Source organism: Dendroctonus ponderosae, unplaced genomic scaffold, assembly GCF_020466585.1.
Source record: "Dendroctonus ponderosae isolate FM_Combo_2020 unplaced genomic scaffold, Dpon_F_20191213v2 Dpon_F_20191213_7, whole genome shotgun sequence".
Lineage (NCBI taxonomy): Eukaryota > Metazoa > Arthropoda > Insecta > Coleoptera > Curculionidae > Dendroctonus > Dendroctonus ponderosae.
In genome coordinates this window covers 5,390,263-5,413,033 of record NW_026018916.1, presented here as the reverse complement: position 1 = coordinate 5,413,033, position 22,771 = coordinate 5,390,263, and the positions used below count along the sequence as shown (strand labels likewise).

General features: G+C 36.3%; 3 protein-coding genes across 14 annotated transcripts in view; 2 read left to right on the top strand and 1 right to left on the bottom strand.

Annotated features, from left to right (window-relative positions):
- The window catches only part of LOC109539679 (epsilon-sarcoglycan), an 18,182-nt gene extending 2,705 nt beyond the window's left edge, over nt 1-15,477 (top strand). For 2 of the 7 annotated variants that reach the window (XM_019907574.2, XM_019907576.2), the window contains 2 exons: nt 1,042-1,179; nt 1,638-1,988. In XM_019907574.2, coding sequence (XP_019763133.2) covers nt 1,042-1,179; nt 1,638-1,740 — 241 coding nt within the window. In that variant the 3' untranslated portion in view covers nt 1,741-1,988. The other 5 variants (XM_048668335.1, XM_048668336.1, XR_007281950.1 and 2 more) reach the window with 4 other exon arrangements.
- On the bottom strand, nt 1,978-13,477 carry LOC109539675 (kinase D-interacting substrate of 220 kDa B). Its single transcript, XM_019907557.2, has 28 exons — nt 13,128-13,477; nt 11,845-11,976; nt 11,577-11,774; nt 11,231-11,377; nt 11,057-11,180; nt 10,784-11,001; nt 10,487-10,728; nt 10,196-10,434; nt 9,979-10,143; nt 9,691-9,919; nt 9,497-9,634; nt 9,289-9,437; nt 9,099-9,237; nt 8,837-9,044; nt 8,584-8,784; nt 7,203-7,421; nt 6,970-7,117; nt 6,813-6,914; nt 6,591-6,756; nt 6,348-6,526; nt 6,123-6,289; nt 5,917-6,069; nt 5,684-5,857; nt 5,500-5,632; nt 5,240-5,337; nt 4,878-5,034; nt 3,187-3,387; nt 1,978-3,045 (listed from the first exon to the last, which is right to left on the bottom strand). The coding sequence occupies exons 1-28, from the start codon at nt 13,443-13,445 to the stop codon at nt 2,180-2,182; spliced, it is 5,610 nt and encodes a 1,869-aa protein (XP_019763116.2). The 5' UTR covers nt 13,446-13,477; the 3' UTR covers nt 1,978-2,179.
- Nucleotides 15,478-15,691: 214 nt separating the features above from the next.
- LOC109539678 (uncharacterized MFS-type transporter C09D4.1) lies at nt 15,692-22,368 on the top strand (the record flags this gene model as incomplete). 6 transcript variants are annotated; one of them, XM_048668333.1, is given in 8 exon segments in its annotated part: nt 19,269-19,530; nt 19,679-19,904; nt 21,102-21,289; nt 21,340-21,442; nt 21,508-21,736; nt 21,792-21,926; nt 21,989-22,206; nt 22,262-22,368. In XM_048668333.1, coding segments are annotated over 6 exon segments (947 nt in total), but the record flags the coding sequence as incomplete, so codon positions are not given.
- Nucleotides 22,369-22,771: the final 403 nt, after the last annotated feature.

The following is a 22,771-nucleotide window of genomic DNA, read 5'->3' as shown; positions in this document are numbered from 1 at the left end:
ATATGAAAATAAACTCATGCAGTTTTTAGACAACAAGCTTTCATGCAAAATTATCGGTAATTTTGAAGCACTTGTGCAATTACCCCCGATAATAGGATATGTTATTTATTATCGCATTCTTGACAAGATCGAATATAATTTAAATTAAATGAACGTAAACATCCGCCATGTTTACAACGATATTTGGAAATAAAGATAAAATAAACTTGATATCGTGTTTCAACGTGCTTATCAAGAATCCAATTGAATAAACTGATCAAGGAACAAAACAAAATGCTTTGTTATAAGAGAACAAAATGCGAGTATCAAAGAAGCGAAGAGAAGGAAATATTTGTGCTGTGAATCGGCAGACGAGGAGCGATAAATTGGCCACTTAATAACTCAGATTAAAGTAACTTCGAAAATATGTATTGACCAGTTTTGTTCGTTTTTTTATCCGAATTTAGATTGACATTAGCTTTATTGACTCGGTTTATAAAGAAAGTCTATCTGTATGATTTTTCATTGTATTAGTTTTGATTATTTTTTGATATTTTAGCTGTCAAGCAAGAAATGCATATTTTATAAGAAAGGTTTTGTCTGATGACCAGAAAAGGTCACATTTTAGAGTATCTCCTAGTAAACATAAGCAATATTTTTTTAAGTTTTTAAGTTTAAAACCATAGAATTTATCAGCATTTAGTATAAATTAAAATTAGAAATTTCGTAAAAATGCAAAACGCCTTATGTGACTTTTTAAGAAAATTGTCCTAATATTGCATTTCTTAATTCGCAAAATTGAATTCCCTCTAATCAGATTTGCAATAAAAACTCGTAATCGGACGAAATTTGTGATGAAAATAATGAATTAACGAGCAAAAAGCGCTTAATCAAACCCATTTAACTATGTGAAACGATTTTAAATTCCAAAATACAGTTTTTTGACTGTGCATTTTAATTTAAACTTTGCCAGCGATATGTAAGTGTTCTTAAGATGTGAAGATTGATTTTTTGTTTTGAATTTAATTATTGCCGTTGCCCAATTTAAATTTTTTGTTATAGAATCAATATTTCCAACGAACTGGCAACTTATGAGGAGCAATCGACTCCTCAGCGATTTTTGGCAGCCAAGAATCAGACCGATCCCAGTCTGATAATAAGCAGAGAACAAAACGTTTCCCCTGATGGCCTGCTTTTAAGGTAATTTTTTTTTGATCAATAACTTTTTTTTGACTCTTCGTTATTATGCAAGGGCGTTAGCTCTCGGGCTCTCGTGGATTGACAAAGACAATCAGAGGGATGATTTTTTACATAAATAGTGGTTCTAACAGACCGAAACATTATGTTTCCAAAATAAAACAATTTTGTTTGTCTAGTTATCTTATTTCGGCCAGCATCTGGGCTCTGGAAGCGAACAAAATAGATTTAGACTGGAACGTGTTACATGCAACACCTAGAAATTCACACTGTTAAAAAGCTATGGAAATTTTGAAATATCGGATTTGTTGTTTAACTGCATGCCTTTATAGTTAGTTCGTTAGTCGTAGCCTATTTTCTCTACTTTTTTTCAAATGGCATTTTATCCTGCTCTCTTCGACAGCACCGAAAACAGTGTTTTTTTTCAAACCACTAAACATTTTCTTAAACGTTTTTCTCAGCTGTAATCACAGTGATAGCCCTAATTCTACACTAGCTCGAGGAGTTCATTGCAGGCCGAGTCCGCCTCCATACGTTCGACCCCTGTATAAGCCAGAAATTTGACAAGAAGAAATCCTTGCGCTTACAAACGAGCATCAAGTTGTAAAAATGGATAGAAACACTTGGTTCTGTTAGAAAATGTTGAAATGGTTTTTCCTGTAAGTAGTTTATGCATTGTTTTATCGTTAGAGATATGAGAGGGAGCTTTTACTCTAGAGTCTAGAAGAATCATGGCGTTTGAATCTTAGAAACGATTTTTGTCCCAGAATATGGAGGACAACAGCAAATAAACAGATTAAGTGTGTTTGTAACTAGTTGTCCTTTTTATTAGATACCATTTGCCAAATATCGCTAAATCTACAACTAATACTCGCTCGGATTGCTAACAATAATCTTACTTCACCATCACATTTATTTAAGTACCGCAGCCAATTGACTGGCGTTTTCAAAAGAAGTTACTATTTGCGCTTCAAAAAATACCCCAATTGAAACCAAACTGATTTCAATTGATTCTAGATGGATTGCAATACACATCGGTGAGATTCTCTTCGGAATCAAGCGCATTTTGTCTAGACAAGTGTCCGGAACCCGAAGATAAACTTTGCAAGCTGTAATTGCTGTTAGTCAAATCGTCTTTGGTATGACCATCGGGCAGGAAAGCCGTCAAAGAACTATCGGAGTTTTCGGACAAAGTTCTGGATCGCGCCTGGTAACGGTCTGGAGATAGTGCGTGGGTCGTTCCATGTGTATTCGAATCCCTATCATAATCACAGTCGGTTATAGAGGGATGGAATGGGGAGTAATCCGGCGAATCTGTTAAATTTTGTTCGCTTCTCGTGTGCTTTTTAATGTCCCTATCGAGGGTTGCATTCGTTGGAGATGCTTGGCATCTATCTGAACTGGTTTTCGAGCCAGAGCTTTGCCCTGACTTGTTAGATGGTGAGGAAACTTCGGAGACCAATGGAGTGCTCTCATCGCTAGTCTCATTCAAATCCGGACTTGATTGCAGCAGCTTTTCCTTGAAACGTTGCAAGCGCTCTCTACTAGACAGTCTCTCTCTGGAACGATCTTTGCGGAAGTGGTTACTATTGTCGATACTTTTAGACCGATTTCTCAGAGCCAGCCTATGTGGATTCGGTTCTTTCTGTCCTAAAGACAAACTACTAGGCCTTTGAGTGGCCATTCGCGGCTGAGGACAATCTGGCTGTTTGCTCGAGCTCTCATAAACAACCGTGGAATTATTGCTGGAAATACTGACTCTTTGGGCATCTGAATCCGTTTTAATCACCACATGCCTGCCTCTGTTTGGAATTTCTTGAGCATATTTTATAGTGGTCTTATTGCCGTTGGAGTAGCGACGTTCTTGTACTGGAAACCAAAGAAAACTATCAGTTTCTAGTTACAGAAAATCAAGCATCGCTCGAAGGATGGAGGGACAGAAAACAATGGCAAGACTACATTTACTGCCCTGAAGTAGTTTTAAGTTTCCGGGTACCATGAATTACTTACCTGGAGAGGGTGGCTGAGAATTACATCTAGAACTATTACCGCTCAGGCTTTCCGAATATCCAGCTATAGATATTCCGACTGGCTGCCAATGCATGTGACCGACGGGCGATGATTGTAAAAGCACGAAATCGGTCTCACCTATACCTGAAGAACTGTTGGTACGAGATCGGTTTCCACGAGAGAGCGCAGCGACTTGATTATCTACAAATAGAGCCAAAGAAAGCGTAGAAAAGCTAAGTAATGTACTTGAATTGTGAGAGTGATATGATTAATGGAAAATGTGCATCAACAATGAAACAAGTGCCTCCACATTGGGCCACAAGTAGTCACGGTTCACTTGTGTTAGTGTTTGTATTTTTTCCAAACGCCACATTTATTTGGACACTCAAATCGTTAACATTAAATGAACGATCGTTCTCACTAACATATTCCATGCAACGCTGTTATAAAATCCAACTTTTTCTGCCTTATACCTTCTGGGGTGTCCGGTCTTTGATCCCCATCAAATCATCACCTTATTTATAATAAATTAAAAATATGGATGGTAACTATTAGAGCAATTTTTACATACACGGCAGGTATCATCTATCATCAGGCTTGTTCTTTTCAAATGCTACTAATATTCAGCTACGTGCAATTTTTAATTACCGGCCAATTACCAATTCTTCGCAAACATAAAATGACCATTTAACACTTCACATCCCTGAAAAAGCCCCAAATCGCATGCCACAAACTACTACTGTCCACCCACTCTACAATAACCGACCAAAACATGCAAAATCTATTCAAGCCACATGCAAATACTTAAAAAACTCTGTCAGTTACTGAATTCACAAGTAACAGCAAACGTCACAAAGCAACATGGTTTAAACACGTTTACATAAATAAATAAATAACTCAACTGAAAACAAGACTTTATTATGATTTACACAGAAAGAAAACTACAACTAAAAATCTTAACTACTATTTTAAATACTAAAAGTAATCCAGTTAATCCATTATTTAAGTTATCCATACCAAAGATGTTCCAGAATCAAACATTCCATCATGCCAGAGGCATTTCCATCTCCAAACTCTCCAATTTAAAAAATCTTAGCCTAAATTATGTGTATTGTGAATTCAATAACTGTACGTTTAATACTGGCACCTCTCTAATTCTTAGTATATACATTCCGCACGGTTTTTAATGACTTAAACATGATTAAAGAGATTCAGTAGCCAAATTAATTTATGATTAGAGTTGTGTGCGTAAAAAGGTGTGCGTAAGCATGAACACAGTGCAATATTAATATCAGTTAGTAGCGAAAAAACACATACCTTAACGATGATATGATCTAGATATTCTTCTCCTGAATGTTTTAACAAAATCCTAATCAACTCTGAGGGTTTACTTACTAGTCCCTTTATAAGCCATCTGAGAGTTTTGTTAGTCACGGTTTTAGCCTATTATTAAGCAAACTATTTGAGACTAGCAAAAAACATTTTTTTTATCTCTCTATTACTGAAACTACGGATTGTCTGAGACGAAGTTTTAAACGATTATATTTATGAATCTCCTTCGATTACGTAAATAGCTGGATTCGATCGACTTTGCAATGCACGACCACTGTTGCCCTTAGTATCATTTACCTCGTCTTTATACGTAACCTTTTTACTGTTTTTTTTATAAATTGACTGTAAAAGACATTCACCTTGAGGACAATCAGGACTGGGCGGTATCACTGTGGTTTGTGGTAGCTCTTGATCAATTATCACTTGCGCCTCCTCAGTTTCCTCAAATACGTCTTCGCACGCTTCTTCGTTCAGAGTTTGCAATGCGCCGCAAATCATTTGCTCTTCAAGCGTAACCTGCACATAGCAAAAAAGCAAATTTGAATGTAAGATATTTTTCAGTACTTTCTAAAACTCGCAGTAGTAGTTGAATTCAGCTCTTGCATCCTTACATGCTTACCTGATACTGCGGGTTTTAAGCGTGCGAAATAAGACGTTAAATTAGTGCAAGCTCTGTGGCATTAAAGAAACCTTTTTGCTTTAAATAGTCAAAATTTAGTACCTGTTTCTCAATGACACTTTGTTTTCTTTCTCTAGGAACTTCAGTTTGCATTTTGCTGTCGGCTTTATCTACTCCACTGTTACTGCCTTTTACGCTTGCTGTAAATGAAGAAACCCATAAAAATAAAGTTGACAATAGATGGAAAGTGTATTTCAACTATTTTGCTATGTAGATATCGGAAAATGAACGTCATTCCTGAATGAAATTAAACTTTTTATTCATCAACACAAAACACATTAGGTAACTTTCCACTTACTCACTTTTTCTTTCAGGTTTTCGAGGAACGGTCTGAGGCACATCGTTCTGCTGAAATATACTGGCTATCTCGTACTCTCTCAATTGAATCAGGGTTACTTTAAACATTTCCCAGTCTCCAAAAGACATTTGCAATAACTGAAATAAACCATTAGACGCCATCAACACACTCGTATCAGTTCAATTTACCTTCTTCAAGTCATCCAAATCGCAATGTAGCAACACTTTTCCATTGATGTTGTTCTCCTTGATTAGCCGAATGTATTTCGGCACGACGGTCTGATTCAGATCTTCCAGGGAAGACAATAACTTACAAACTCCTTCCACATTTAAAGTTGAAAGCCTCATACTCATCGATTCATGCTGAAATAGATCCCGCTCGTTCGGCAAGGGTTTTTACTTCTAAAGTAACTTAAACTCACTTCTAGAAGCGTTACAGGTGGAAGTCCCGAGGAAGCTCTGGAAACACTGGCGGCACTTCCCAATGGATCAAACTGGGCCCAAGGTGATTGAATGGCGCCTACTTGTCCGTATGGTAAGCCAGGAGGAGGGCCTACTTTTGATAAGTTCACAATCTGAAAAATACAGTATATTAGACCATATGGCGAAGGCGAATATGTTGACTGACCTGACGCCTCTCACGCATATTAACACAATTCATATACGGCCTAGAAGAAGCTCCCCAATCTGCCGACATTTGATTGGTCCAAGTTTGCATCGGATGCTGCGCCTGGGTAGGATATTGCGGCCGAACAGGCATAAACAGTCCATCCTCATCTAAGCCTTGTGTCTCTTCTGTGGCAAATCGAATTTTGAAACACTCACTCACTGTTTCAGAGTATTACTACAGTACCTTTTATCACTTTCTTTAAATAAGGATCTAGATTAATAGTAAAGGGCAGGAATATTTTCAGGTCGCTGACCAATAAGCTAGATCTGTGAAATGTTAGGAATATATCAAATTTCTTTTCATCCCTATCCAATTCGAGTAACGGTTCCGAATCTTTAATGGATGGAATAAGTGGACGTATTCTGGAAAAAATGTCCACAATAAGATAAATGTTTCGTTATTAAAAGTTCAGTTTAAAACACTTACTTATCATATATCGACTTCAAAGGCGTACTATCCTCTAATTGATCCTCGTAGAGGTCATAGTGATAAATGATCCAAGAAGTCCTAAACGGCCACTGTTCCGTTATATTGATCCACGAAGCTAATCGATACCAGTTAAAGTCTATTTGGAAGGCCTTAAGCAAACGACCTGAAATCGATAATGTCCTGTAGTAGTTATGGACATTTAGATGCCATCAAATATACCTGTAACGTATACAACATTCATCAGTCTTCTCATTGACCGCGGATTCACGTCACTGAAATAGTCATCTGTGAGGAGCATCTTAGTCAAATCTTGAGCTCCACCTGGGCAAAAAATGAACGATGTTACAACACGAATTTACATATCTATGAACAATACCTATCCTATTGAGATTCGATCCAATGGAACTAGCTACTGAGTCTGAGAGTTTCAGCTTTCTCGATCCCTTTCTAGCGCCCGCATATTTTAAGTTTTCCTTGCTAGCTGAAACCAGCGTATTCTCATTGGATAGCCGACGATTAGAAGACTAGAAACGATAGATCAATATTATAATTTTCAATATTACAGTTACTAGGCCTTATTCTGTCTAGTTTTCATAAATAAACACTTACAGATCGAGCAAGGAATGTATTTAAATTCTCATCGTTTTCGGACCATCCCCCGGCGCTTCCTTGAGCTTTCCTATGGGCTGCAGAAGTTTGCTGAGCCACTTTAACTTTTCTGAGGCCTGAATTTTGTAGGTAGAATGGTAGATGGACCATGTTGTTTAAGTAGCTGTGACCCCCTATGTTGGTTTCGGTAAAAAGTCGTCGAGCGTTCATTTCCACCGCCTACAGAGCAACATTATACGTCGAAGGATTAATCCAATTTTTTTTCCACAKATCGGTGTTTTTGATCCAAAAATATTATCTAGKTTTTATTTATATTTCGCCCGGAACTTCTGCAGATCAAAACTGGTAAAGTAGTCCAAAAATGCCTTCTGCTTGATTAATGTAGATTCCGGTATAAAATTGGGCTTAACTAAATTTTCCTGCTTTGGATCGACGTGTTACTATGATGTACGTCATTRGAGAGAAAATCACTAATGAATAAGAATTTGGTGCGGCTTAAGTGAACCAATATTTTTTCCTGACACCAAAAATTATTGCTCCGCGAAAGCCGAGGAAAATTATCCCTTTAAAATCACTAATATTCAGTGTGGTTAAAAACGACTAGTCATTTTCCAAGTCTGGAACCAACAGGTCAATCTTAGTTCAATTAATAGTAGTTATAAGWTAAAACCCATTTCGCACTTGTGTTCTTAAACMCTCGCTACTGACATGCTTAYAGACATAGACAACAAGAAAATATTTTACTAAGATACTAAACATTGTTCTGATACAGAATATTGAACAAGATATTGAAAGTTTTTCAAKGTTTGACTACTGCTACCTTTCAATATTAATAAAATCGTCATTACTCGCTRAATCAAACTTAAATTTTACTATTATTCCCTTCCTACTAACGACAGTGGAAGTTGGTTTCATCTGAGTCTTTTAATAGTATCAATTTGCATAAATGGCAAACGACGCTATAAGSATATACCTTGAAAGACCCACAAATTCTGAGGAAATTGAGTACGGACAATTGAGAGAAATCTGAGTATCAACGTAGCACAACATTGGCAAATTAATCCACACTTTTCCTTCAGGAATTTTACTAAGAAAATAAGATGACCAAGTCATAACATGGAAAGGAAAAATGTCAATTTTCATTCACAACATTTACACTAACCTGGTCCCAAGCAACCTGTGCAAAACGTGATAAGCACTTGTTAGTATATCATTTTAAGCATTTCAAAATGTAAATTAAAAACATATTTGGAAATGATAAATCTGTCTATTCTGAATACCTACTAATCGGAACTACTAAACAACATTAAACTATATCCTAACCCATTTGCAAATCATCAAAAGTTACTACTGCAAATAAATGAAACGTAATAATACTAACCTTAGCAATTACATGAGGATCAATTGCAAGTACGACAATGAAAGGTGAATTGGCGTCGGAAAAGAGCATATGAACCGTATCTAGGATGAGTAAAACCTTCTCCTGCTCACAGCTGTCCAGTCCATCAACAATTATGACTAATCTGGTTTGTTCTGCACTGAGGCCGTCCAAGCATTTTACCATATCCTTCATGAGATTCACCTAAAAATCATCATAAATAAAAAAAATAATCAAACACCACGTCCTTATTTACCTCTTGCCGTAACGCTTGCAAAAGTCCCTCGCTTTTCAAAACATCCAAATTTGTAATCGACCTCTGCAAATGCCTCCTCTGGGAAAACAGCACGGACATGAACAGTTTGCTCCAAGTGTACGCATTAGCTACAGTAGCAACTGCCAATAACAAAGCTGCGCCTATGAGGATTATTTCGAGGGAAGGCTTGGCTACGCTAAGATCCTCACTAAAAAAATCTTCAATAAATAAATTGTTCTATTAAAAGTTTCCTCCAACTTACGATGTCTCAGAATATATTCTCTTTAAGTAGTAGGTTAATGCATTTACTCCCACAATTATCATGCAAAAGGTGACTTCAAATATAATAATATATGGCACGCAACACATTTTCCTCCAGGTCCATGTCGAGGACGATTTCACTGAAACACGTACCATAATAAATTGTATTTAAACTATAAGTATTTACCTACCAGGCTTTGGCTTGAAAGCTCTGTAAAGTCGAGTGGATAGAGTTCCATAGCGGCTTTCTATTGAATCATATAGAGATCCGATCATTTGAACAACCGAATTTTCACCACCGGTGGTACTGCTCACCCTGGTTTGGTCGGTGAAATAGAATCTGAAACGCCGCATCGATTAAACTAGCAATTTTTTAATTATATACCATAAAAATCACACCGTATTGGTTGTGCAGACATTCCATCTTGAGTTGAAGCACCTGGTGGGTGACAAAACAATATTTCCAATACCAGTTTGAGATTGGTCAATTTCCTGGTTAATTTAATATTAAAATTATACGGCCAATCCCAATCATAGCTAAAAAAAATGGAAGATTTCAGACCAACCAACCAACAGAAGAATTTGCCACTTACCTTTTGCTGGCAAACCAAATAAAGGACAAGAAAAGAAAGCACAATGAGAAAAATGTAACACCAACCCCAAAAGACCACATTTCAGGCTGTTGGTCTTTTGTGGTGGTTTCTATAACTATATAGACAATGGTGGCAACAATGATTGATAGATGTAATGTTATTGAAAACAACAATGTGCTAAATTGAAACGCTGGGTCAACCCACTCTTTTGCAAAGTTTTTCATCTCGTCTGAAACAAGAATTTAAAACAGATTTTGAATGCAAGGCTGGATGTTTCGTGGGACTTACCTCGTAATTTTTTTAGTAAAAAGCTTTTACCACTGCCCCATTTCGCATATAGTCCAACAGTGATCGGCATTGATAAACTAGGTTCGCTCAAAATATCAGCCAATGCACTACTATACAAATCGTAGCCTAACATATTCTCGTTATCCTCATTGGTGTTTAATCGTCCTAAATCACAGGAAAAATTAGTAGGATTCAGGAGGTGAATTCTCTAACTCACTAGCTCCAAATATTTGACCCAGTATGGTTTTAGGATGATTCATGTCAATATTATATGGTGTTTCTCCTGCTCGGTTCGGGCGATACAATAACTGACTATGTTTGGGGTTTCTTAATAGAATTTCCACTATCGCTTTGGATCTCGCTCTCATTGCAATATGCAGAACGGTATCCCCTTTCTTGTCTGTAGCCGAGACTTTGGATTTTTTCTCCAGAAGCAACTGCACCAACTCGGCGTTACTAGTTAAGAATGAATAATTAGAGAAATCCGTTAACTAATGGAACTACTTACCGATTCCTAACAGCTTTCAGCAGAGGTGTATCTCCGTCTTTAGTGGCGTTTTCTAAGTCGGGATTGTGACTTATCAGCAATTTAACTATACTAACGTTCCCTTTCTCAACAGCCACATAGATAGCTGATTTTCGATCCTTGCCAACTATGTCTACGTCTGCGTATTTTTTTAATAAAGCCTCCACTACGTTTTTGTGTCCACCCTTGACTGCATGAATGAGATTTGTATCTCCTACTCTGTCCTAAATGGTAAAAAAAATTATAAATTAGTTCTCTAGACTTGTTTGAAAAACTGACTTGGATATTGATATAGGCTCCTGCAGTCAGAAGAGCGCTAGCAATTTCGTAATATCCTTCCTTGCAAGCAATAGTCAAAGGACTGCAGCCATCCTTGTCCAAAGCATTAACATTGGGCTTGTGTTCAAGAAGAACATTGACAACATCCACATGATTCCCATAAGTCGCCACTATCAAAGGAGTCCACGAATACATACCGGCCGTATCTACGTTAGCACCTGGAGACAACCACAATTATCAAACCCATCTTTTGGACAGCTTTGGAAAACTCACCGGCTTTGAGCAACAGCTCAACGATTTCCGTATATCCCTTCCTACTGGCCCAAACGAGGGCAGTAGTTCCATATTTGTCCCCAACATTCACTTTGGCTCCGTGATTTATCAGTGACTTAGTGATCTGGAGTGGCATAAATTTATATCTGGGATACTCGAAAAAAACCAACAAACCTCTAAATATCCTCGGCCAGCAGCCCACAATAGCGACGAAATATGAAAGTTTCCATGTGAGTTAACTTCAGCCCCTCTATCCAGCAAGTGAATGGCAACATTCGTGTGTCCTTTGTATGTTGCCCACATAAGCGCCGTCCATCCACCCTAAAACAAACATTTTCATGAAAAAATGAGACTAAGGATAGCGAACAATTTTTAGATTAATGTAGCGAGAGTTAGATCAGATAGTTCTGTGATAGATCAGGACTAAACATGGGGCAAACTCCCCTAATAAGTGCACGCAGTGTAATTTACCTACTGATTAACTTACGAAGCAACTTAGTATCGTGCTTAAGATTCTTACCATGTCTCGATGATCAATTTCCGCATTGTGCTCCAAAAGTTGCAAAACTATATCATAATGCCCTTCTTTTGAAGCGCAAAGTAGGGCAGACCAATTGTCGTTGTCTTCGGCGTTTGGATCTGCACCGTGAGCGAGCAACTCTTTAACGAAAGCTCCTTTCCCTTTGGTAGCAGCCACCATAAGAGCTGTAGTGCCATTCTAAAAATAAAATATTTGCTAGTTTGAAATATTTCGGGTCTTTCGTGTGCTTGTGTATAAAAAGACATACTTCGTCTTTGTCATCTATCTGAAGTTGTTTGGTTTCCAGAAAGGACTGAAGTCCTGGTAAATTATCACTATTGACGAAGGATACCAGAGACTGGAAGCATAGCGATACCATGGACTCTGTCTTATGCAGCGTCTAGAATAAAATTTAGTGTTATTTGCAAAGTTTTGCCTTGTTGAAGTCAAACGGTTTTAAAAATTCAGTTAAATTCATGAACTTGAAGCACTAAAACCCATAAAAGTATTAAACAGTTTTGTAACCCAAATTTCAGATAATCCCCTCGTGCTTTTACAGTTTGATTTGAATCAATAACATTTTTTTTGGAAAATCTGTTAAAAGCTCAATGAAGAGATGTCAATGTAAACATCGCTTCTACAGAGAAAACAGTGCAAAGTAGCTTTGCATTAACAAAAGCAAATTTTACAGGTTCATTAAGTCGTAAAATTTGGCAATCGGAGGGTCTGCTATAGAGGATTTCATGCGTTAGTACACCAAAAACATTCGGCACTAAATAATAAGAAAAACATTACCTTTTTCATAATAATGTGTGTTCGATGCATAATAGAAAGCTTACAACACTTTTTATGTCACCTTTACACAAAGATGTGAAAAAAAATCGCTAATTCACAGGGATTATCACTATTCAAATTGAGTTAGCACCTAGGAGCTTTTGTTTATGCGACGAGTTATTAAGCAAACATAGGAAAACGTGTGGACAAACATTTGCAAGTTCACAAATCAAGGCATTTTTCTTGATATATGACTATCGGTAGAATATGTTTTTGAAGATTAAAGACAAACAATGAAAAAATCCACATACAGGATGGCCCAATGTAAAGGTCACACCCCTAATTCTGACTCTTTCGGGGTCTAATTCAATTATAAATATATTAAGTTAAACCGCATTATACAGGGTGTTTCATCGATAGGAGTCCAGTTCACACTTCTAAAATTTCCACGACTATTCAATTAAAATCGTGCTTAGTCTGTAGGGTTGGAGATGACTCGGCTAACCCAATTTACCACAAAGTCTTTAGAGCTCCATTTAAAAATCCCTATATAATGCAGTTTTAGTGGAACTTTCGTTATTTCATCAGTAGAGTCGTAAACAGCCGCAAATCCTTTTCAATGGGCCACCCTGTAGCAAAGTGCATGCAAAACTAAACTGCAATAACAGAAAAATTCACATCAAACCAAAATGTTAATCTGTGTTAATCTGGAACAGCAGCCTGAATTAATATGGCTAGTTTCATGGGAAAATCCACACACACACATACAAAACTAACGTTGTGGGAATGTCTTCTTAAACCGAGACCGAAACTGAATTTTCGTCCAGTGTCACCATCGGGGGATGTGAGGGTGAACAAGGGCAACCCCAAATGGGTCAAAGAGCCCCTCCAACTGGAGGAAGCCGACACAGAAGAACTGGTTTCGCTTCTATCTGGAATTTTGAGGCACAGAAACGAGGGTCTTCGTCTGCCCATTGGAATGTCTGAAGCTAAACTATGCCGGGCTGAAGGGCGATTTGGGTCTGGTGGGTTCTTCTCAGGGGGTTCTTTAGCCTCGGCTGTGTTGCTGAGTGGAGACTCAGGTTGGCTATCCATTGCTTAATTCTAGCACAATTCCCTTTATTCTGCTAGGAGGAAGCAATTTCGCATCATTTAAAACTTGAGTTTAAAGGATTTATAGCCATAAATTAGGAAATAATGGGCATTTTGGTTTTCATGCAACTGCAAGTAGAATAAACGTTCATAATAAGGCGGAAAAATCTAATTGATTGGTAACTGAAGATCAACAATCCTCAAAATTAATAGGTGCAGAGACTTTAATTACACAAAACCGCAAAATTAAGAGGTTTGAAAATGTATTTATCGATGATCATTTTGAAAATATTTTACTCTTGGACGATTCTGAAAGAACACAAACCATTTTTTTTTCTTCAAAATATTTGCATTAAATTTAACCAAAAAAAACATGCTTGTTTTCATCTGATCTCGCTTAACAACTGAAACGTACAATAAGAAACTTTGACTAAATACCCAACTAAAAAACTGAACATTTCTATATAAAAACCAGGACGAAAATTTCCAATTTTTCCACTCTTAACCATATCCTAATACTTATAGCAATATGCAATTGAAAATGGGCTTCAGAATCCGGTATAAACTACTTACATGCGATCAAGCACCGAATGATTTCCCTCTTAACACATTCGATTTAACTAAATGGACATGTAAACATTTAACCAACTAATAACTGCACTGTTTCAATGGTAATATGTTGCTTGTATGCAAAAAACGACTGCTTTCTGCAACGCGCTGGTAGATAATTCGGTATTGAAAAAATCAATTTAGATGAATATCAGTTCATTCATTCGTCGATTGCCATAAAATGTTGGCCTTAGAAATTGAATATGCGATGTTCAGAACAAAGTAAGTAAACATTTTTTTTCATTAATCAATTATCCAAGTAGCTGGCGATGTACCGGGTGAAACTTTCCCAAATTTGTCAACTTACCCCTAAAATATGCGACAGTAGTTTGTTCCCAACATCATGAGAGCAAAAATTTAAAACCCGCCGATATTTGCAAAACATTGTCTAACTACTATAAAAAAAAAACAAGTTGCAAAATCTACAATAATACATTTTATGCCAGTGCTGGTCACATAACGCCCACCATTTAAAAGACCGGGATTTATCCACATTTAATGTTATTACCTTAAAGAAGTTATTGAAATAACATATTATTTTTTATTTATGTTCTCTGGTCGCATGACGTTCATTTTAATGTACTATTTTCAGTATCACCGGGAATATGAGTAATTATAAATTAGTCGCAGCTGCCAAGCGAATTTAAATTATTTGAAATACTAATTCGCTTTTCCACATTGAATGCGTTTGAATCTCATTGAATGTGAGACATGAAAACAACAACTGCGCTAAAAAGCAATTATTGACTTGATGATCAGTTTTCCTAATTAATTATAACTAAATACCTGATGATGGTTGGAAAAAATGCGGGTTCTCAAAGCTTTAGCCATATCAATTAAATCACACGACCACTACTGACTAAGTCAGATTATTCAGTAAGCTACCGATCCAGCGCAATCAGATGAAAATAATTAAACCAATTAAAGGCGATATCAAATATTTGAGCTAGATAGATGCAATAAAAGTTAATGACACTTTCGCGCAACACATACAAGAGAAATTGTAAATATGTGCTATTTCAAGCCCTAAATAACAAGATGGGTAAATTTGCATTAAACAAATAGAAATTAGTTGTGTATCTAAGGTTTGCAGTCTTAATTTAACAATGTTTAATGTAACGCACTGTATCAACTAATTAATTACTGTCGTCATTTTGCAAGCAACTCAAGAAGACAAGAAATACTATACATAAATTGATGACCTGATTACTGATTTTTTTTCAGCGGAGAGAGATAAGCTGCAAATATAATATTTGTTCTTCACCGCAAGCTATGAAAATTGATCGGCTTTGCCACGATGAAAGCTCCTACAAAAAACTGGATTACAAACTAAAAACATCCCTTTTTCCTCAAGTCAATTTCGTTGCTTTAATGGATGACGGGGAAAAACATTGAGGATGCATTGGGGAAAACTTGGGAGAGACAAGTAAGTTTCTTCAAGCGTCTCTAGGCAAATTTATCACACCTCGCACTTGCATGAATTAAACGCATTTGAACCATCCTTTAAGGAGCAATTAAATTGTATAAACTTCCAAGAGAACACACGCCTTGATTCCCAAAAAAATCTCTGCAACCACCAATTAATTAACTTAATATTTTCTTCTGAAAATACAATTTTTCAATGTATTATCAAGTGCAACCATTTCATACCTGATTGGAATCATATCTGCCATTACTTGCCCTAACGAAGTGAAAGTACGGAAAAACGGAGCCATAACTAGTAGGTCTGCGAAGGATAATGGGAATACGTTCGTTGATTCTCGTATTGTTAGAGTTGAGGGTTCGATCACTCAATCGTTCAACACTCGATAAACTTCCCGAACTAGATCCTTTGGACATTTCCAATTCATTCAATCAGGCCAATTAACATTCTCGTTTAATAGACGCAATTAAATGTCCTGGCAGATTTACATGTAATGGTACAACATCAAAACATTAACGACTGATAACACTTATTCATTGAATAGTGTACGTAGTCAATTTGTGACAAATCTATGGGGGAAAACAAGGCAGTCTTGAACTGGAATGGTGTAGAAATGATTGATAAGCAGAGATAAAAATAATGTGAATTGTATTCTTGGGGTACTTATAAATTATTCCCACGGTGCGTATTCATGGAATCCTGTGTGGAACTGATTTATTTGATCTGGACTTAGCGCAAAATTTTCCTTGAATTCACAAATATTTATTCATGTTCCTATCCGTTTCGCGTATTTATCATGAGACTGTTTCAGTGTTCTAACGATTAAAGCATAGGAATTGTTTGCTCCAAACCAATTTTAGCAGAATTTTCACACAATTTGAATTGACAAAAAATATTTAGTATTGATGGAAGAAGTGTGATTGCAAAAATGCGTCAGTTTCAACACATGATACAATGAATACTAACTAATGTATTCATTGTATCATGGTTTCAACAGAACCTGTGAACTTCCTATGACTAATTCGGCAGTTAAACGTGGTTCGTCATTAGAATATGTTTCCGATGCTGGTAAATCACCGATCTTGTCGATAAAAATAGGCGTGTTATTCCTCGCTGACCCCAAAGTGTATTGTTAACGGTGAGTTTGCATAAACTAAATACATCAAGGAAAGAAATGCTACAATTCTTATCGCGTCTTTGAAAATGTCCTAGAAGCATGTTTGTTTGGTTTTCTAATCCAACCCTTAACTTCACACTAGATCTTAAATTAGGTAGGTACCTCAGAATTCCTACTTCTACTTCGAAATGGTATATCCTTCCATTTCGTCGATACTGGTTTGTAGCCAACCTCATGACTATCACTTCGACTCGCTTTATGCGACATGGTCAGTTCATAGGAAAAAATCAACTAAACTCGTTTAAAGTACAGTTCGTCAGACGGTAAAAATAATGAAAGCACAAGATTTCGGCGAATGATTACGTTTATCTAGCATCCACGCAGATGTCCTACGATTTGGCACGATAAAGCTAATCAGACAACCTTTTATCACTCCATTATCTAGAATAACATTAATCACTTAACAGGTATTACTAAACAAAACGGAATGATCGATCAGAGAGATACTTTTAACTGAACACATAAGAAAGAGTGTCGCGATTAAACCTCAAGTTGGAAAAAATACTATTGCAAACTTCAACAAGACGATGTTGAAAGAGTTTCATATCAGCGCAAGGTAATATTTGTCTAAGATTCAAGCCACTACTAGCAGCCATGTAATTAAAAAGAATTCGCAATTATTAGTTTTTATGACTCGATTGTCAACGTTTATTATCAGCCATTGTGCGGTCGTCTGGAAAATTTTATAGGCAATATGAAATTGCTTGCAAATCTATCATGTTTATTGGTATGTAAAGTAGCTGGTGTAAATAAAAAGCTGTTAAATCAGCAAAATACCTGATTGATTTCTTCACAATTTCAGTGATAAAATGAGTGGCTTCGATATTCTCCTACATTATTGTTTTGTCTCTAATTTAATTAATTGGACAAAAAATTTGCTATTAAGATGTGGGCTTTATTATTATCAAAATTATCAATATCATTCAGAACGTTAGTTAGTCGAAATACAAACAAGACAACTACTTAAAGATAAGCCATGAGTGTCAGAAATTGGAAAAGAAAAATAGGTAGCCTTTAGATCACATTTTGCATATACAGAACATTGAAATTTTTAAATAGGTACTGTAGACTGGTATGTTCCCTTGGGCTTATCGAAAATAAAGCACGTTAAAGTGTACATATGTTCTGGAGGATTCTATTCTACATACTGGCTTAATTTTTCAGTAAATTGTACTGTGCGCTTTTCTGCAGTCAAGTCTTATTTCGTTTACATTGCACTTAAACGCGTGCAAATTCACACAATGAGACCAAACTACTTAGGAGTTTCCTGTCTTTATCAATGGTAACTTCTGTAAACTACGCGTGTTATCCACGAATTTGTGGCATGTTGCAATCCTTTCATACAGTAGAATTTACAAATACCACAAGAGCTTCGACGGGAAGATATTTGCAGCTCTGGTATTCAAACACCCCGAAAAAATCGAAAGTTAGCCTTTTAGCAAGAGGAATTTTGCACATACCTGTATTAGACGCCAATAATAATGTTCATTAACAGAAACCCACACTTGTCATTCATTAATGATCTGTAATAGTTCTTTTTTTGCTTATCCACAAGGTTAAACACTAAGTTAATTGTTTGGAGGATAAAATTATCAAAATAAAAACATTCACTGAGCAATTAAAATGTCCAACTGACGTTCGTGACATTGCGCTGATGCCGTGTGCTACTGATTAAAGCATTTCGAACATGGGTAAGTTTGACAGAGCTGCGAAGAAGGCGGGGCGATGTTGTGCTTTACAGAAGTATTTTGAAAAAATTTTTGCACTTCAACATAACAATTTTATTGTACATAAACAGTAGAGTCTTACCTACGAGCAGTTATGTTACTCTAAAATACCGATCTGTAAAGATTTGTTTCTATTTTAGAGCTTCACTTACTATCTTCGAGCAAATTTTCCAAAAGTTTCCATGAGGAAAATGATCAATTGATGGAAAACGAATTTGCTTTCAATTACGGACACGAATATAGCCAAAAATAAATAAATTTCTTGATAATATTTTGGACATTACTATATTGGATCTCACGTTTTAATTTTAAGTTACAAAGTTTAAAAAATAATTAAAAGGCTCGAATGCACCTCGATTGTGCTAAATACTGAAAGAATTGAACAAGAACTGAGTAAACACTTTGTGTAACGAACAGAGCGTTTAACGAGTGTGTAGACATTGTCTTCAAGCTTTCAGAGTTGTTTATTGATCAAAAATACACTTTTTACAATTACCAAGTTTCATCAGAAAAATATATTTTTTATTAAAATTGAATGTCTAATTATTTATTTACCCAGACATGTTTCCAGGTATTCGCTGTACAGATTCATTAACATAATTATCTGTCGGTCATATAACAGGCAATCACAGGCAATTAGTCAATTTTCCACGTAAAACTTTAGTAAAACGCACTTTTTTATTGAGTTCATCAGTTGCTTTCGCGCTAAACCGATTCAATTCGAAACCGATTTAAATATTGCAATACCGCAATAGAAACTATATATTTGAAAATCGTTTATCTTAAAGATTAACTACATATGAGAAACACTTAGAAAGTACGCATTTCTCAGTTCCACCTGTTGTATTTAGTAACACTTGGAAGAACCTGAAGTGTGAAGACTGGTATGTGAGTCGAATTTAATATAGAATTATTATCTGTGAGAACTATTCAGAATTAGATTCGCATGGTTTGGTTCCACTTGTCATGAACATATTCTCGGACACAATAATCATTATCGTTGATTAGAATTGTTTATATTTTACCTTCAAACGAACGCTAATGATCAGGTTTAGCAAGTCTGAATAAGCAACTTGTTTTGTTCATCACCAATTTCAAACATATTAGTTTCTAGTGTGATTGGTTGACAACATAATCAGTTTGTTATTAATGGTAAGTCGATAATAGTAACGTGTGGAGTAAAGTGTTATTTATGTATGAGCGTGCGGCAGCTCAGACTAAAGAAGATTACTGACCATAGCAGCAATTTGAAACTGGCCATTATTGAAGCGCAAAAATGATTTAAAAAAATGTATTTCAGATACCAGAGATAACATTTGCTGAATATTTAAAATTGGCCGAGCAGTCTAACTTACAACTCAAAGTATACAAGGTTTTATCAAATTTTATAAATAATAAGAGAAGGGTAACTTTTAATGGTTTGTTTTGGAATTGGGAGCCTCAAGATTTCAACTCCGACCTAGAGAACTTAAAATTCGAATTTTTAATAGAATAATTGTGGGACTGTGGAGGTGATAGGATTTTAGGTAAGCAGCCGTATTTCGCTGTTCCCTTAGAACTTTTTTTCGTCGCGCCACTGGTATATTCAAAAATGCAAAATAAACTTCCTGTTTTATTTAGAAATTCCTTATTCTCACATGAACAAGTTCTCGTAATTTTCCAATAAAAAGTTAGTTTTTTTTTAAATAGTCTGGCAGAAATGATGTCTTGTTTACTTATCAATAGTTGGTGCATGCTGCACCAAGCAAAAATATCTGAAGATGTTAGCCACACCACACATACTTAACAAGTTATTTAATAAATTCCGCTTTAAATTAGAAATTTATTTACAGTGCTGATTAGAGGGAGGTTGGTTGTTGTAGAGAGAAAATAGGCGAATTTGACAAATTTTCAAAACTTTTTCATTCGACTGGCAAAATTTTTTATGGCTTAAAAGTTTCTGTAGCAATTTCATTAAACTGTTGTTATGTTATTGTCTCAATTTGTTTCAGATGTGCTGCGTTCATCACTGGCGCATTACTTTATTTTTTCTATTTTTTGCTATTTTTTCTACTTCCTACTGAACGTGCGCAATTTACCACAATGCGTATATGAAAATAGCCAAATCCGTTTTGTGAAAACAGGGAGCTGATAAATGGCGCCCCGAATCTGCGGGACTTCGGCTGCGTCTCGACCAATCTTTTGTCAAGTCTCACCTTCGAGATGGTTAAAATATATCACTAATGTGGCTTATCAGTAAGCCTTGTTGTGATGCTTTTAACGGGTACAAAAGATTTCTGATTGGGACTTCAAATACGGCATCGTTTATTGTTTCAACCCCGAGGTTACAGTAAAAACAATAAAACCGCAATGCATTTTCTACGGCTGCTTCTACTACGTTAAAGGCCTCTAGAGCGTTATTCGCGTTTCTATAAATATGTAGATATACGTTTTCATTCTAAGATGTGAAAACGACAAAACTAGATGGCTTTAAAAACTGTTAAAGTGATATTACATGTGACCTAGAAAAACGCAAAGTTAAAACAAAGTTTACCTTTTTTTTCATTCTAATTACAATGCCAGACTTTTTGTGGTGAGGGAAAATTTAATTAGATTTTTATGGAACACCGTGCAGGTCTGAGCAGACCCAGATTCTATCGACCTTAAAACCTCTTACGCTCTTTGGGTCTCCTCATTAACATCTGTTTTTTTTTTAATTTGCAATCATATTTCATTTTTTTCAGTACAAATAGACATACTCAGATGCACCATCAAAGATGCCATTGCAATCAACTGCTAGTTCTACTCAATCTGTTAACGAAATTCGCGTTTTCAAATACAGATGGGTGATCGTAACAATATTTGTATTAGTCTCTGTGGTGAATTTCATGCAACTGCTCCAGTTTTCCATCATTGCTGATACCATGACCAAGTAATAAAATAAATCTAGCCACAAATACAATTTCAAATAGTGTTTTGTAGGTTTTACAATGTGCCGGGATACTTAGTTGATTTCACGACGATAATATTTTTCCTTTCCTACATCTTGTTCTTCTACCCCGTCAGTTTCCTGATAGAGAAACACGTAAGTTGGCAGTAACAGACGCAAAATCAACACTCGCTTTATTAAAATCAGTTGTGATCTTTTAGAAACTTAAACTGACCATCCTGGTGGCTACAGGATTAACACTGGTAGGAAACTTGCTGAAACTGCTTGCTTCCACTTCGGATCGCATTTGGGTGGTCTTAGTAGCTCAGTTTCTGATCGGCATTGGGCAGGTTCAAATCTGCAGTTTACCCTCAAAGCTTGCCACCACCTGGTTTGGAGCCGAAGAAGTGTCCACAGCATGTGCTATTGCTGTTTTAGGAATGCAACTTGGTTGGTTTTATTTAAATCATTTGCCAGATGCTGATGCAAACAGTTGATTTTGTAGGTTCCGCTTTAGGTTGCGTGCAATCGCCATTCATTGTAAGAAGCGAAGAAGTAGATGAAGTGGGACAAGAGCTTTTCAATATGTTTTTATATCAAGCCATCATAACTGGCTGCATATTTGGTGTGGTTGCAATATGTAAGCAAACTGGAGTATGAACATTTCTGGTTTTGATAAATCTTGCTAAGTCATAATGGAAGTTTTCAGGTCGAGTCCCAGTTTGCCTCCAAGCCAATCGCAGCTGAATCTCCTGGCAATGGCCAGCAGCAATGGAACTACAGCAACGTTTTTCACTCACATGAAAAACGTCGCTAAAAATGCGAATTTCTGGTATATTGTCCTATCCTTAGGATTGGCGAATGGGGTTTGGAACTCCTTCGGAGTGCTACTGAACTCTATATATCTCAACTATTTCCCAGTTAGTTTATTGCAGTAGACGCCCATGTAGACTAAATAGAATCGAACTGTTGTAGAATGGTAAGACTGATGCTGGGATAATAGCACTGATTACTATAATATCCGGTGGTTGTATTGGAAGCATGTTTTTTGGAATCATACTGGATAGAACCCATCAGTTTAAGTGAGTATTTTTTTGTCGCAAACTCGATTACAAGAGCAAAAGATTGCCAGTTTGGAAAAAATAATTTTTGAACAGCACGACATCTTTGAAATAACGTTTTCGGGAAAGAAACCTTAGGTACTCATGTATGGTATCTTTTCTTCGATTTCTGAGTTTGCTATGCTATTGTGCATTAGTCATCAGTTTTCGGGACCCTGAAAAAAACTTTCGGGACCCTGAAAGCATCAGGTCAGAAACATTTCTGTAGGTCTCATTGATAGTTTCTTTCTCGTTTAATGTCTAAACCTGACGATTGATATCCTAATCCAATCAGTTCTGGTGTATTCTATTTGAAAGATTAAAAACCGTTTATGTGCACATTCCACTAAAATATCCTAACAATAACTGGGAAAATAATAGGATT

What these genes read in the sequence shown, in the direction of transcription:
- LOC109539675 (XM_019907557.2), bottom strand. Translation starts at nt 13,445, where the DNA reads ATGGATAGCCAACCTGAGTCTCCACTCAGCAACACAGCCGAGGCTAAA. An exon ending in TAAGAAGACATTCCCACAAC is followed by an intron (nt 11,977 to 13,127) that starts GTTAGTTTTGTA and finishes ATTTTATTCTAG; the next exon opens with ACGCTGCATAAGACAGAGTC. An exon ending in AAATTGATCATCGAGACATG is followed by an intron (nt 11,378 to 11,576) that starts GTAAGAATCTTA and finishes TGTTTGTTTTAG; the next exon opens with GGTGGATGGACGGCGCTTAT.